The sequence below is a fragment of the Abramis brama genome (assembly GCF_963993115.1).
Source record: "Abramis brama genome assembly, chromosome: 21".
Taxonomy (NCBI): domain Eukaryota; kingdom Metazoa; phylum Chordata; class Actinopteri; order Cypriniformes; family Leuciscidae; genus Abramis; species Abramis brama.
The window spans coordinates 19,964,962-19,977,900 of record NC_139983.1 but is presented as its reverse complement, the minus strand read 5'-3'; the positions used below and the strand labels follow the sequence as shown (position 1 = coordinate 19,977,900).

Genomic DNA, 12,939 nt, shown 5'->3' with positions numbered 1-12,939 from the left:
ACCACTTTGATGCTTCAAAAAGTTTAGTAAGAGATCGTATATGTGAATAAAAAGCCTAAATTCAATCTGTTCATCATATAAAGTGATAATATCTCTTCAGAAAATTTGGACAAACCGCTCGATTGATATAAATTAGTTTTAAGATCTCTTTATGAACTTTTTTGAAGCGTCAAAGTGGTAGTTCATAGTAGTTGCGTATAGCTGTCTATAGGGACAGAAAGCTCTCGTTTTTCATTAAAAACATCTTCATTTGTGTTCTTATGATGAACAAAAGTCTTACAGGTTTGGAACAAGAGGGTGAGAAATTGATGACAGAATTTTTCTTTTTGGGCGAACTATCCCTTTAACATCCATGGAACATTTCCATTCCACAAAAGGTTCTTTAAATTGGAAAAAGGTTCTTTAGATTTTAAAAATGGTTTGCACACTAAGAAAAAAATGGTTCTTCTGTGGCATTGCTGCAAAATAATTTTATTTTATTTTATTTTTTTAGAACCTTTATTTTTAACAGTGTGATATGCCTATGATATGCCTGTGATATGCCTGTGATATGCCTAGCCTGCTGCACAGCAATAATTAGACAGACTCCAGACAATGTCTTTGAATATGCTTTAATCATGGCTGGAGGATCTTTATATCAGGGTTAGGGTTATATCATCATTATATCATTTTTCTACAATTTGTTATCATATTTATACATATGATGATGTATACATGGAAACATATGTATAATTTAGCAAAACAGGTAAAAGCAAATCTGGATTTCTTGATTACTTCACCTTATTACTCAAAAGTCAAGAGTTTATAGACAGCTGTCTAGTTTCATTACCCTTTTTTGTTATTTTATTCAGGCATGCTTCAGACACACTTTGGCCGCAAGTGTTGGGGACATAGTTTTCAAAAGCATTTAAATGTTAATCCTGCAAGGAAAAGTAGCCTATCCAACACCCTATAGGCAGAATAATCTGGGAGCGTTCTTAATCTGTTATAAAATAAATGGTTTGATATTTGCTGCAAAAATCCCCTGTAGACAATCTTGGTTATCCCAAGGAAACATATAACTTTATTGCCATAAAGTGTTTTTGCAGCAGAACTAAACTTTTAAATGTTCAATCGTGTTAGAAATAATAACACGTGTTCAAATCTAAGCTTGAAGAATTCACATAGTTTGCATGTACACCGGTTTGCACAAAGATAATTTGATACAGATTGCTCGTTCATTGCCTCCAGAGATCAGCGCGTTGATCAGTTTCATTTTATATTTCCGCACAAAGGTTGTACAACCAGGTATTTTTATTTTTTTACAAATTGAATCGAGCTGCCGATCAACCTCATCCTGCAAAACAAAAGACAAGAAAAATTCAAGAACAAGGGAAAACAATGAAGTTAAAGTATGTTTGTAACCAGTACAAATATGTTTTACAAACCTTAGAAGCATGTTTCCCAATATATGCTAGTATTCTCCTAACAATACTCTTACAAGAATCGCAAAGAATTAGCTGAGGAAGAGAAAGAGATACAATTAGAATATTGCTAATGAAAAGAAATAAGTGTTTTTTTTCTTTGAATAAGTGAACATGTTTTATTTACTGGTTTGTTCTCTGTTGCCTTTTTGTCATGATAACCGAACTCCATCTCCCTCACAGGATTCAGATGGTCAAAGTGCTGCTGAGACAACCCCATCTGAACATCTGAAATGACTGAACATCACAAAATACTGTGGTAAAACTTTGGAACAAAAAAGGGGAAAGGGATTACTTTTATATTAGGGATTCGGGAACAATACAGCTTATTATTGGCCCACTTGCTGTATAGAGTTATTTCTAAATTGCCAAGACATCATTTGTAATTTTCTGTCTAAATATGAAATGTTCATGAAAACGGTTAATGAAAAATGACATTAGTGAAATAATACCAAAAATACCTCATTTAAAACCATTTATGACGTCAAATGAAAGAATGTAATAATCTGTGACAAACAAATCTCATTTGAAAGTTGCACATAATTAGTAAAATAGCCATTTAGAACATGACTAAAGAATGAGCCTCATTCATTTTGCTTTTATATTCAGATTTCTGGATTTTCAGTTGGTAAAGATTTTACAGAATACAAGAGGAAATCTCACCTGAACAGAGCAGCAGGGACCCCAAGAGAAAAACAAGTGATTTTTTTGTCATCTCTGTATCACAGTTTTCAATTATCAGTATAGACAACTGCCTGCTATTATGGCTGAATATTATATTTATATGGCAAATAAGGGAAGTTAGAGAAGATGCTTAGGTTGCTGAAATACAACTCCTGTCAGCTTAAAATAGTGCAACTTGTTAGATTCACACTTCACCTTGCACTCTAAAAAACGCTTCGTTGGCTGAACAACCATTACTTATAAAAGTAATTAGATTAAACACAAAAAACGTAGTATTCATAACTTTTCAACCTCTACTTAACATATGTGTGTGTAACACAAAAATATAAGTTACCAGGTGAACTTAAATGTATGCATAAATAAAATGAAAAAACACAAGTCAAATCAACTACTATAACAATTGCGTCAAAATTAAGTAAATCTAGCATAACAGTTTAAGTAACTATACGAGCCACGTGATATGCAATTTCCCGTGATGCCTTTCCAGCCAAAAAAATTGGAGTCATTTTGTGAAGCACATGAAGATGGTGAAAAGGTAAGCTTAACTTTCTATAAACTTAGTAAAATATTAGATTTTGACGTTTTAACATTAATAGGCTAAACACTTGTTTATTGTTCATTGTGTTAGTGGGTGAAGATTTTCTGAAACGCAACGTGATGAAGACACTGAAAAGAGGTAAGCTTAACTGTTTTCACTTAAGGTAGGCTACACTCGTTTATTGCATTTTTGGTCAAGAAATTAACTTTTAAACTGAATTTCAGAATTGCTATGAATTTTCAACAAGAAACGTGTTACTTACGAATACTTATGAAAACGTTTGTAGACATATTAGTTTATGTAGCCTATGAAATGAGTGACTGTGTGCAAGTATTCAAAAACATAGGCTATAGGCTATATTTTATTTGAATTATTAAGCGAGTGAGCTTCCATCGAATGTAGGGATAAGTGTTTATAGTAGTCAGAGTATTTATTGTTTATTTCGTGGGATATGACCATGCATCGCATTGGCACGTATGCATTAAGATTGCATTAAGATGACTATTCAGACGGTGTTATTGGGAGGCTCGCTCTCCCGCACGGAGAAATTCGTACTTTACATTAACGAGTTGTCACGTAGCTTATACTTCAGTATTTTTTAAGTAAATGTAGTTGTCATTTATTATATATGCCTATAAGTTGTTCTTTGCATGTTTACATATTCCCATATTCTCTATGGATAGCGGGAAATGGGGGCGGCCTGTGGCCTTGCGCGGGTTACTTTTGGTAACGTTAACGTACTGTATAAATATTAAATTCGAAAACACATTGGCTACAGCTCCATATGTGTGCACTATTTATCATTAAAAAATGGCGATCTTGATTCAAGCACAATATTATTCCTAAATGACAACGACGACTGTCTATTAAACCTTCGAAATTATTATCAAAATAAGTAAATGCAAATAAAGATTGTAGATCTATTAGGCCTACATTGTTAGGCTATTCCAGTAGTTACTGTTAAAATGTTTTCAATGAGATTCGTTCAAAACCTCTGGACAAAAGTCTTCATTAATTAACTTATAGTTATTTATATTATATATATATATATATATATATATATTAATCAATATTATTGAATAGACTCATTTTTTATATTTATAGGCATTTAATAATGGACTAATTTGTAACATTTAATTATTATTTTTTTATTTTTAGATAGATTTTTGATCAACAGACAAAATAATAATTATATAGATATACACACACACACACACACACACACACACACACAGTAAGATTTTTTTAATGTTTATCAAAGAAGTTCCATCTGTTCGCAAGGCTTAATTTATTTGATCCAAAATACAGCAAAAACTGTAATATTGTGAATTTCTTTTACAATTTAAAGTAACTGTTTTCTATTTGAATATATTTTTAGATGCAATTTAAAAGTTTAGGGTCAGTTAGATTTTTTTTTTTTTTTTTTTTTTAAAGAAACAAAATGAATACTTTTATTCAGCAAGTATGTATTATACTTACATTATAGAAATTCTATACATTTCTTTCTAATTTTGTGATTCAATACAATGTATTTTCAATGCAATGTATTTTTCGCGACAATCTGAACAATAGCAGGTGATGTTGCAAGTAAATGCAGATTTGCTGGGGTTTTTTTGTTTTTTTTAAGGATACTCGTGGGAACGAAGAGGAACTGGAACAGCTCACATTGAGGATCATCATGAAAGGTGGCTCAACAGAAAATCTTTTAAGTGTTGCAAAGGGTGAAAAAGTGACCTGTTGTAAGTGAACTTCTTTTGTCAATTTGCCATATGTTGTTGTATATTTCATGATGTGTGGTTTCAGGCTTTGCAGCCTGTGGCAAAAAAATAAAGTGAAATGCTTTATTGTGTGTGATTTGCATGTTTTATTTATTTTAAGACATTGAAAGCAGTGCAGTAAGCAGACCAATAGCTGAAGATCTAAAATAAGTTAAAAATGTTAAGTAAAAATGTTAATTCATTTAATTGTCTTATTTTTATTTATAAATGAGCTTAAATGTTAAGTTAACACAACTAAGATTTATTTTGATCTCACATGCACTGTGTTGGATTTACTTAAAATGTATATGTGTTGGATTTACTTAAAATGTATATGTGTTGGATTTACTTAAAATGTATATGCACCATTTTTGCATCACACTTTTTAAGTAATCCCAACTTGGAATAATTTTACTTAAAATTAACAAGAAAACCTTTGTTATACGTACTTATATTTTTAAGTAAAGAATGTTGCATGAACTCAAATATTTAAGTACATATAACAAAGGTTTTCTTATTAACTTTAAGTAAAATTATTACAAGTTGGGATTACTTAAAAAGTATGATGCAAAAATGGTGCATATATATTTTAAGTAAATCCAACACATCATTTTTTAGAGTGTGTGAAAAACCTCTAGGTTTCGACTGTAGGGCTGGGTATTGACACAAATTTCACAATTCAATTCGATTTCGATTCACAAGCTAGCAGTTCGATTCGATTTCGATTACGATTTGATTCAATATTGATTATTTTGGATATTAGGTACAATAAATTGCAAATTTTCTCAAGGAAAAGAAATCTCTTAACTATTATTGTAAACTATGGGAGTCAGTGTAGCCTATACACTCTTAGAAAAAAGGGTTTCATTGGGGTTCTATATAGAACCATAGGGTTCTTTACTCAACTCCAAAGAACCTTTTATGCTAAAAAGGTTCTATAATGACAAGAAAGAACCCTTTTGGCACAAAGGTTCTTTAGGCTATTCATTCATATATTACATTATTCTGCAACATTTTGTAGTTGTAATTAAATTATTGTTTATTAAACTGTTGTAGTAACTTAATATCACATTTTAATCATGCTGATTTTTGGAGGAGAAAAACTGAAATGGCACTCTTCGTGTGATAGTAGGAAAAAAAAATACTATGAAAGTCAATGGTTCCAGTTAACTGTTTGGTTACTGACATTCTTCAAAATATCTTCCCTTGTGTTCAGCAGAAGAAATAAATTCATACAGGTTTGAAACAACTTGAGGGTGAGTAAATGATGACAGAATTTTCATTTTAAAGTGGAGTATCCCTTTAACTACAATTAATCAGCCTTGATAACAAGTGTATTAAATTGACACTGTAAGTAGTATTAACATATACCATGTGTCACTTTTGGGTTAATATTTGATTGATTTATGACCCCCTTGTCACTCATGATTGACAGGGAATCTGTGTGTCAAAAACAGGGTCTCTGATTTACAGTGTCGAGCTTGGTGAGATTTGCGTCCTGATTGACATGTGAATACTCACACCTCACCATATGCCAATTAAGTTTTATGATAGGGTCTTTCCTGGCATGTCTTTTCACACCTACGTCACTAACTACACCATGGATTAAATAAGGTTAGGGGTTGCTGTGTTAGACACAGAAGACATTCTGCATCTTTTCCTGTTACAATGGCTGCTCCGGGAACTCCTAAAACCCCTAGAAAGGTTATGTGTATTTCTCCAACAAGAGGATCTGTTGAAATGAGAGAGGAACTAACTTTTGCACCAAGGAAAAAGCAAAATGTTAGCTTGACAAAGTTTCTTCATGAAGACATAGCTAATGTGAAAAGTGATTTCCCATTGTCTGGTAAACGTGTGCTGAGATATGCGTTTGACAAGGTGCTGCGTATTGTGAAACTCTACACTGCTGATGTTGGAGACGAATTTACATGTCATACTCCATGTCTGATTTTTCAAGACAAAGACTGGTTTCTGTTTTTCAACTACGTTTGGAGAGATTTGAACGACTGTGGTGATGATCCGTTATACGTCGCTGAGTGGGATGGATCAGCTCCTAACACAAGATTTCGGGTGGTCGGTGACCACAGTAAAAAGCTACCAGACGACTGTGTTTATATTTTTTGCTGTAACGACAAGACAAAGCTCAACGTACATGTCTGGCCTATTAGAGAATCTGAGCATCACACGTGCTACGACATGAAATTTCTGTTTCAGTGGAGAGATGTTCGTATGCTTGACAATATATTTACAAGCATAAACAAGATGTTTAGATGGTGTGACATGTATGATCGTTACAGTTCTGTAAAGATGCAATTGTTTCACCCTGAGAAGGGCGTTACCAACCCCGAAGACCGCCTCTTAAGCCCACCCACATATTACAGTCATTAAAAACGTGTACGGATCGGTGCATTCGCAACATTCATTCACCATGTCTCACGGATCTACACCCGTCTACTGCTACAGCAACACCCCTGAGACTGCCCCAGCGATGCCTGATGACAATGCCACACTGCTGGAACCCCACCCACAAACCTATGACAACAGTTGGTTGGATAAATTTTGTATGGATCTAGGATATCACAACCTGACCTTCCTTACAACTCCATACGGCAACACCGGTGCCATAGCTGGAGCTGCGGCCTTAGCCGGAATTGATGACACAGACAGTTGTATTCGTTCTGACGGGTTCAAAATCATAAAAGCAACTGTTGTGGTCCTTCTGGAACACGTTATCAACAAAAAGCTGAAAGAAATCTGTTTGGGTTGTGAAGTGGATCACCCCAGTCACCCCTGGTTAGACCAGACCTTAAGCACATCGTTGCTCAAGCATTGAGTCGTTGTGGTTTAAGGGTACACCCCCAGAGGATTCAGGGGTCAGTGGATGCTATTTTACACGAACTGCGTGACGAGGTTTTCATTGTTGAGAAGCTTCGCGAAGTCAGAGAGAAAGTTGTGGACAGCGGCAGTGAACAAATTGTCTATGACGCTGTGGACAGCTGGAAAGGTATTGTCCGAGTTGACTGTTTGTGACAACAGCATGGGAAACACTTGTTTTGCAACTGGACTGGCTAAGTGTCTACTTAAACAACGTATTAGATGTGAGATGACCACCTTGTTGTATAACAACATTAATGAATGTGCCAATGTATCGGTTACTGTAAACAGATGTGGTGTTGATGCCAAACGTTTTACAAACCTTAAGAAACAAATGTCTCTTGTAAGAAATGTGTCAAATGAATGGTCTGATATGATGTGATTATGTGTTAATGGTGGTGATACTGTTTGTGTAACCATCAGAAAAGTTTTAGACCTGATGACTGAATGTGGTAGCTTTATTAGAATAGCTGATATATTATGCTTGTGTACATATGTATCGGATCTATGTGTGGACATGTTGACAAGAAACAATCAGACTAATGTATGTGAAATTGTTGAAACACTGGTTGATTACATTCTTGAGAAAAACATTGTGATGTGTATAAAATTTCTACACTACATTGATGCTGTATGATACCTTTTGTATCCTTTTAATGTTTAAGAAATAAAACCCGAACCACTTAAACCATCTTTGTTATTCTTTTGTGGAGCCTGAAGTGTCAATATGTCAGAAGAAATGAAAAAGATTTATTACACACCTTCTAACCCTGGTTCTTTAGGGGGTAAAAAACGTTTAAAAGAAGGTGTTTTAAAAGAGACGGGGGTTCGTTTAACCGATAAAGAAGTTTCAGAATGGCTCGCTGGTGAGGATGCGTATACACTACACAGAAGTGCACCACTAAAATATAAAAGGAATCGGGTTTTTGTCTATGGTGTTGATATGCAGTTCCAAGCCGATCTAGTAGATATGTCAGCATATGCCAAGGTAAACGACAACAATCACTTTCTGTTGACATGCATCGATTTGTTTAGTAAGTACTCATGGACGCGTGCATTAAAAAACAAGAGTGGTGCAGAGGTCTCTAAAGCTTTTGAATCCATACTGAAAGAGGGTCGTGTGCCACAGAAATTACAAACTGATAAAGGAAAGGAGTTTTTTAACAAACACTTTCAAAACGTGACAAAAAAGTACAATATTAACCATTTTGCAACAGACACAGAATTAAAGGCTTGTGTTATCGAGCGGTTTAATAGAACCTTAAAAGGAAGAATGTGGAGATATTTAACAGCTATAAACTCCAAACGCTACATCGACATACTTCAAGACATTACACAAGGATACAATGTGAGCTATCACAGAAGCATCAAGATGAGACCGATTGATGTGGGAAAAGAAAACGAATCTGTGGTGCTACATAACTTGTATGGAGATACCAAACCTTACAATGTTAACCACATATTTAAATACAAGATCGGTGACGTGGTTCGAATTTCTAAAGTCAGAGGTCCGTTTGCAAAAGGGTATGAGGAAAACTACACACAAGAGTATTTTACTGTATCAGCGTGTATTCCACGAGACCCCCCTGTTTACAGATTGAGTGATTATGATGGGGATGTTATCAACGGTGTTTTTTATGCTGAAGAATTGCAAAAAATATTTGTCAGTAAAAACAAGACATTTAAAGTTGAAAAGATTTTGGATAAGAAGACGAAGGGTCGCAAAACATTAGTACTGGTACAGTGGCTCGGATGGCCTGCAAAATTTGCGTCATGGATCGATCAGAAAGAATTAGTCGACGTACAGGTGCCATAAAAACAAAGGACAAACACAGACTGTCTGCAGTTGTATAAAAAAAACAGACATGGCAGAGGGTGGTTTTTATGTCACACTACCATGCAATGCTTCACGGGCTGTATACCCTGATAATACAATCTCTAATTATAGAACAAGGATGGCTACACCTATAAATATAAAAGGAGAGTGGGAGGTGGGCCTTGTTCAAATCGAATATCCTAGAAGTTGGTACACGTTTAACAGCAAAGATGCCGTTTTTGAGATAAACATCGAACCCATCACTGTCGACGACGAAAAAAACACTAACAACATACGCCGTGGTGTAGATGTGAAGAAGACCGAATTATCGAGACTACGCATACCGATAAATGGATATTGTAACATATGCAATGCATCAGGCAGACATACACGGTGGCTTCTATACTCTTTATATATACACAGATATTATCAGATACCAGTCAGTAGGTGATGCCTTCGTACCACTCCTGGAGTGCGTACAAATAACAGGGGATAACAATAACACAGTCAGTGTTCGATACGACAAACCCCACTACGCATCTGTCAACAAATCGGTCATCACAGATATTGGTATAGAAGTGAAGGACGATCAAAATCACCACATCCCTTTTTCTTACGGGAAAGTGTGCATTAAACTACACTTTAGGCCAGTAAAAAATTTTCATTAAAATGGTGTATTTCAACAATCACAATGTTGATCCCATGCGTTATGTGGCCTATTACCAGAATCAAGCGGGAAATGGACTTCCGGGGTATGCAGGAGGCGGAGTTATGTATGGCGCTGGTTTGGGTGGTCTTTTTAGGGGTCTCTTTAGAATGGCTATACCACTACTAAGACGAGGATTTAGCATAGCCAAGCCACATCTTAAATCAGCAGCGAAAAACATACTAAGTGACGTTGTTAGTAATACGTTGTCACGATCTTTTAATAACAATCACGATACTCAAGACGGATCCGGGTTAATGGTGATGGCACGCAGAAGCGTACCTAGGCCTCCGGGTGTGCGGAGGAGTGGCCAGAAGCAGAAGAAAACAAAACAGCCCCCCAAGAAAACATCAGTTGTAAAACGCAAGCGCAAGGAGACAGCTAAGAGCAGTGCTTCAAAAAGATCAAGGAGTTCTGTTAAAACAATATTTTAGATCATGGCGTTACTTCACAACATGTCAGAAGAGTGTTTAAAAACCGAACTGGATCTGTTTACTGTACCACTGACTCAAACCGCTATTGAAAAAAACACTTATATAGAAATACCACCATTATCAGCGATATCTGACACATCCCCTCTGGAATTTTTTATTGCGGGGAATGGAGAGGATTACGTGGATCTAAACAACACATTGTTGTTTATGCGTGTCAAAATCACTTATGCAGATGGAACGGATATTGCAGACGGAGATCCCGTGGGGCTTGTTAACTATCCGGGAGCCACAATTTTTTCACAAGTGGACGTATCACTTGGAGATCGACTCATTTCACAGAGTTCTAGCACATACCCATACCGCTGTATGATAGAGTGTCTTACTAATTATGGTAAAGACGCCCTTGAAACACTTTTCTCAGCGGGACTCTTTTACAAAGACAAGGCGGGGCATATGGATGTGTCGGACCCCGCCGGAGAAAATAGCGGTCTGACAAAGAGAGCAGCCTTCACCAACGCTAGTAACGTGGTCGAACTACTTGCGCCAGTTCACAGTGACATCTTCTTTCAAGATAAACTTTTACCCAATTGCACACACTGAATACATTTGAAAACATTGTCATTACATGGAACATGTTTTAGTTTTTTCACAAATGTTGACACCATTTTATCATTTTTAATTAAATCATTGGTATACAATTTCAACACATAATCATAATCAAACCCCTTTGACATGTGGTAGAGAAAGAACACACAGTGTTGACCACACGTGTCTGATGAAAAATCTTGGACTTGCACAGTGGAATGTAGTACTTTACTAGAATTGTGATTTAAAAAGTCTTTGATAACAGGGTGAAAGCCTTGGTAATCTGGTTTATTACCAAAACTATCGAAAAAACAACCTACTCTATCAGCATTTATGTAGATTGCCAACCAATGTTGGCCTGGGAGTCCTGATGGATCTGTATTGATTAAAACCATTGCTGGTAATGTTCTTAAAGGGGTTTTCGGTAGATAGTCACATGGTAGTACTCCAAGAAAATAAGTATTGCACGAAATCTTATCCATGACACCCGTAAGTTGTACTGTGTTCATTTTAACGCCTTAATAGTAATCAACAAGTACCTGTCGTCGATTTGACACTTCAATTATGCTGTCAAATAATGCGTAAACAATTATGTTAACAGTCTGTGGTAATGGTTGTCTAAAGCGCGCTTCTAGTCTTATATTGCCGCTTTTGATAAGTGATACATGCTGGCTGCACTCCTCGTCTGGTGTAAAATTGAACGAGTAGAGTGTATAGCCATGCAGAAAATCCTCCCTATCGATACTCAGAGCCTGGTTTTTAAGATGCTTTCCTGAAGCCAGCGCCAACTGGTAAAACTCCCGCACTGCAGAACCATTTTCATATTCAGGCTGTAGAGGCTTCGAGGGGTATTGTTGACCATCCAGATAAATAGCTAAAAATTCTAAATCGTAGTTTTTAAAGGCAAAAGGGTTTTTATTATATGCCCCGACAAATGCATCATTATCAACCATCGCTAGAACCAGAGATTTTGGTAAATGCCCTAAGAATAAGTTCTCTTGATTACAGACCCGGGAGCCGGCTGGTAATGAAAAGCTTTTCAAACACACCCTGTCGATGGGGTACTTGGCTGTGGTTGAGAGTAGGGCTTGCGCATGACCCAGTCTCACAGCTGGTGACACTGTCACTTTTTTCACAAATAGCGACGCTGTCTGGATGTTCAGTTTGTAGGCTCTGTCATTGCTCCTCATCAGACAGAACTCGTCTTTACCCCTTGTCATTCTAATTTTAAGGTCCAATCCATTGAGTAAAAGTTTATCTTGAAAGAAGATGTCACTGTGAACTGGCGCAAGTAGTTCGACCACGTTACTAGCGTTGGTGAAGGCTGCTCTCTTTGTCAGACCGCTATTTTCTCCGGCGGGGTCCGACACATCCATATGCCCCGCCTTGTCTTTGTAAAAGAGTCCCGCTGAGAAAAGTGTTTCAAGGGCGTCTTTACCATAATTAGTAAGACACTCTATCATACAGCGGTATGGGTATGTGCTAGAACTCTGTGAAATGAGTCGATCTCCAAGTGATACGTCCACTTGTGAAAAAATTGTGGCTCCCGGATAGTTAACAAGCCCCACGGGATCTCCGTCTGCAATATCCGTTCCATCTGCATAAGTGATTTTGACACGCATAAACAACAATGTGTTGTTTAGATCCACGTAATCCTCTCCATTCCCCGCAATAAAAAATTCCAGAGGGGATGTGTCAGATATCGCTGATAATGGTGGTATTTCTATATAAGTGTTTTTTTCAATAGCGGTTTGAGTCAGTGGTACAGTAAACAGATCCAGTTCGGTTTTTAAACACTCTTCTGACATGTTGTGAAGTAACGCCATGATCTAAAATATTGTTTTAACAGAACTCCTTGATCTTTTTGAAGCACTGCTCTTAGCTGTCTCCTTGCGCTTGCGTTTTACAACTGATGTTTTCTTGGGGGGCTGTTTTGTTTTCTTCTGCTTCTGGCCACTCCTCCGCACACCCGGAGGCCTAGGTACGCTTCTGCGTGCCATCACCATTAACCCGGATCCGTCTTGAGTATCGTGATTGTTATTAAAAGATCGTGACAACGTATTACTAACAACGTCACTTAGT

General features: G+C 36.6%; 1 protein-coding gene and 1 long non-coding RNA gene across 2 annotated transcripts; both read right to left on the bottom strand.

The window, feature by feature from the left end:
* Positions 1-602: 602 nt before the first annotated feature.
* Positions 603-2,219, bottom strand: LOC311072466. The gene is made up of 4 exons (XR_014604012.1): positions 2,127-2,219; positions 1,591-1,700; positions 1,428-1,499; positions 603-1,336 (listed from the first exon to the last, which is right to left on the bottom strand). It is a non-coding gene; the product is annotated as an uncharacterized lncRNA (long non-coding RNA).
* Positions 2,220-11,375: 9,156 nt separating this feature from the next.
* On the bottom strand, positions 11,376-12,683 carry LOC311071775 (uncharacterized protein F54H12.2-like; the record flags this gene model as incomplete). Its single annotated transcript, XM_084096314.1, has 1 exon — positions 11,376-12,683. The coding sequence occupies one exon, from the start codon at positions 12,681-12,683 to the stop codon at positions 11,376-11,378; it is 1,308 nt and encodes a 435-aa protein (XP_083952440.1).
* Between the last annotated feature and the right edge of the window lie 256 nt (positions 12,684-12,939).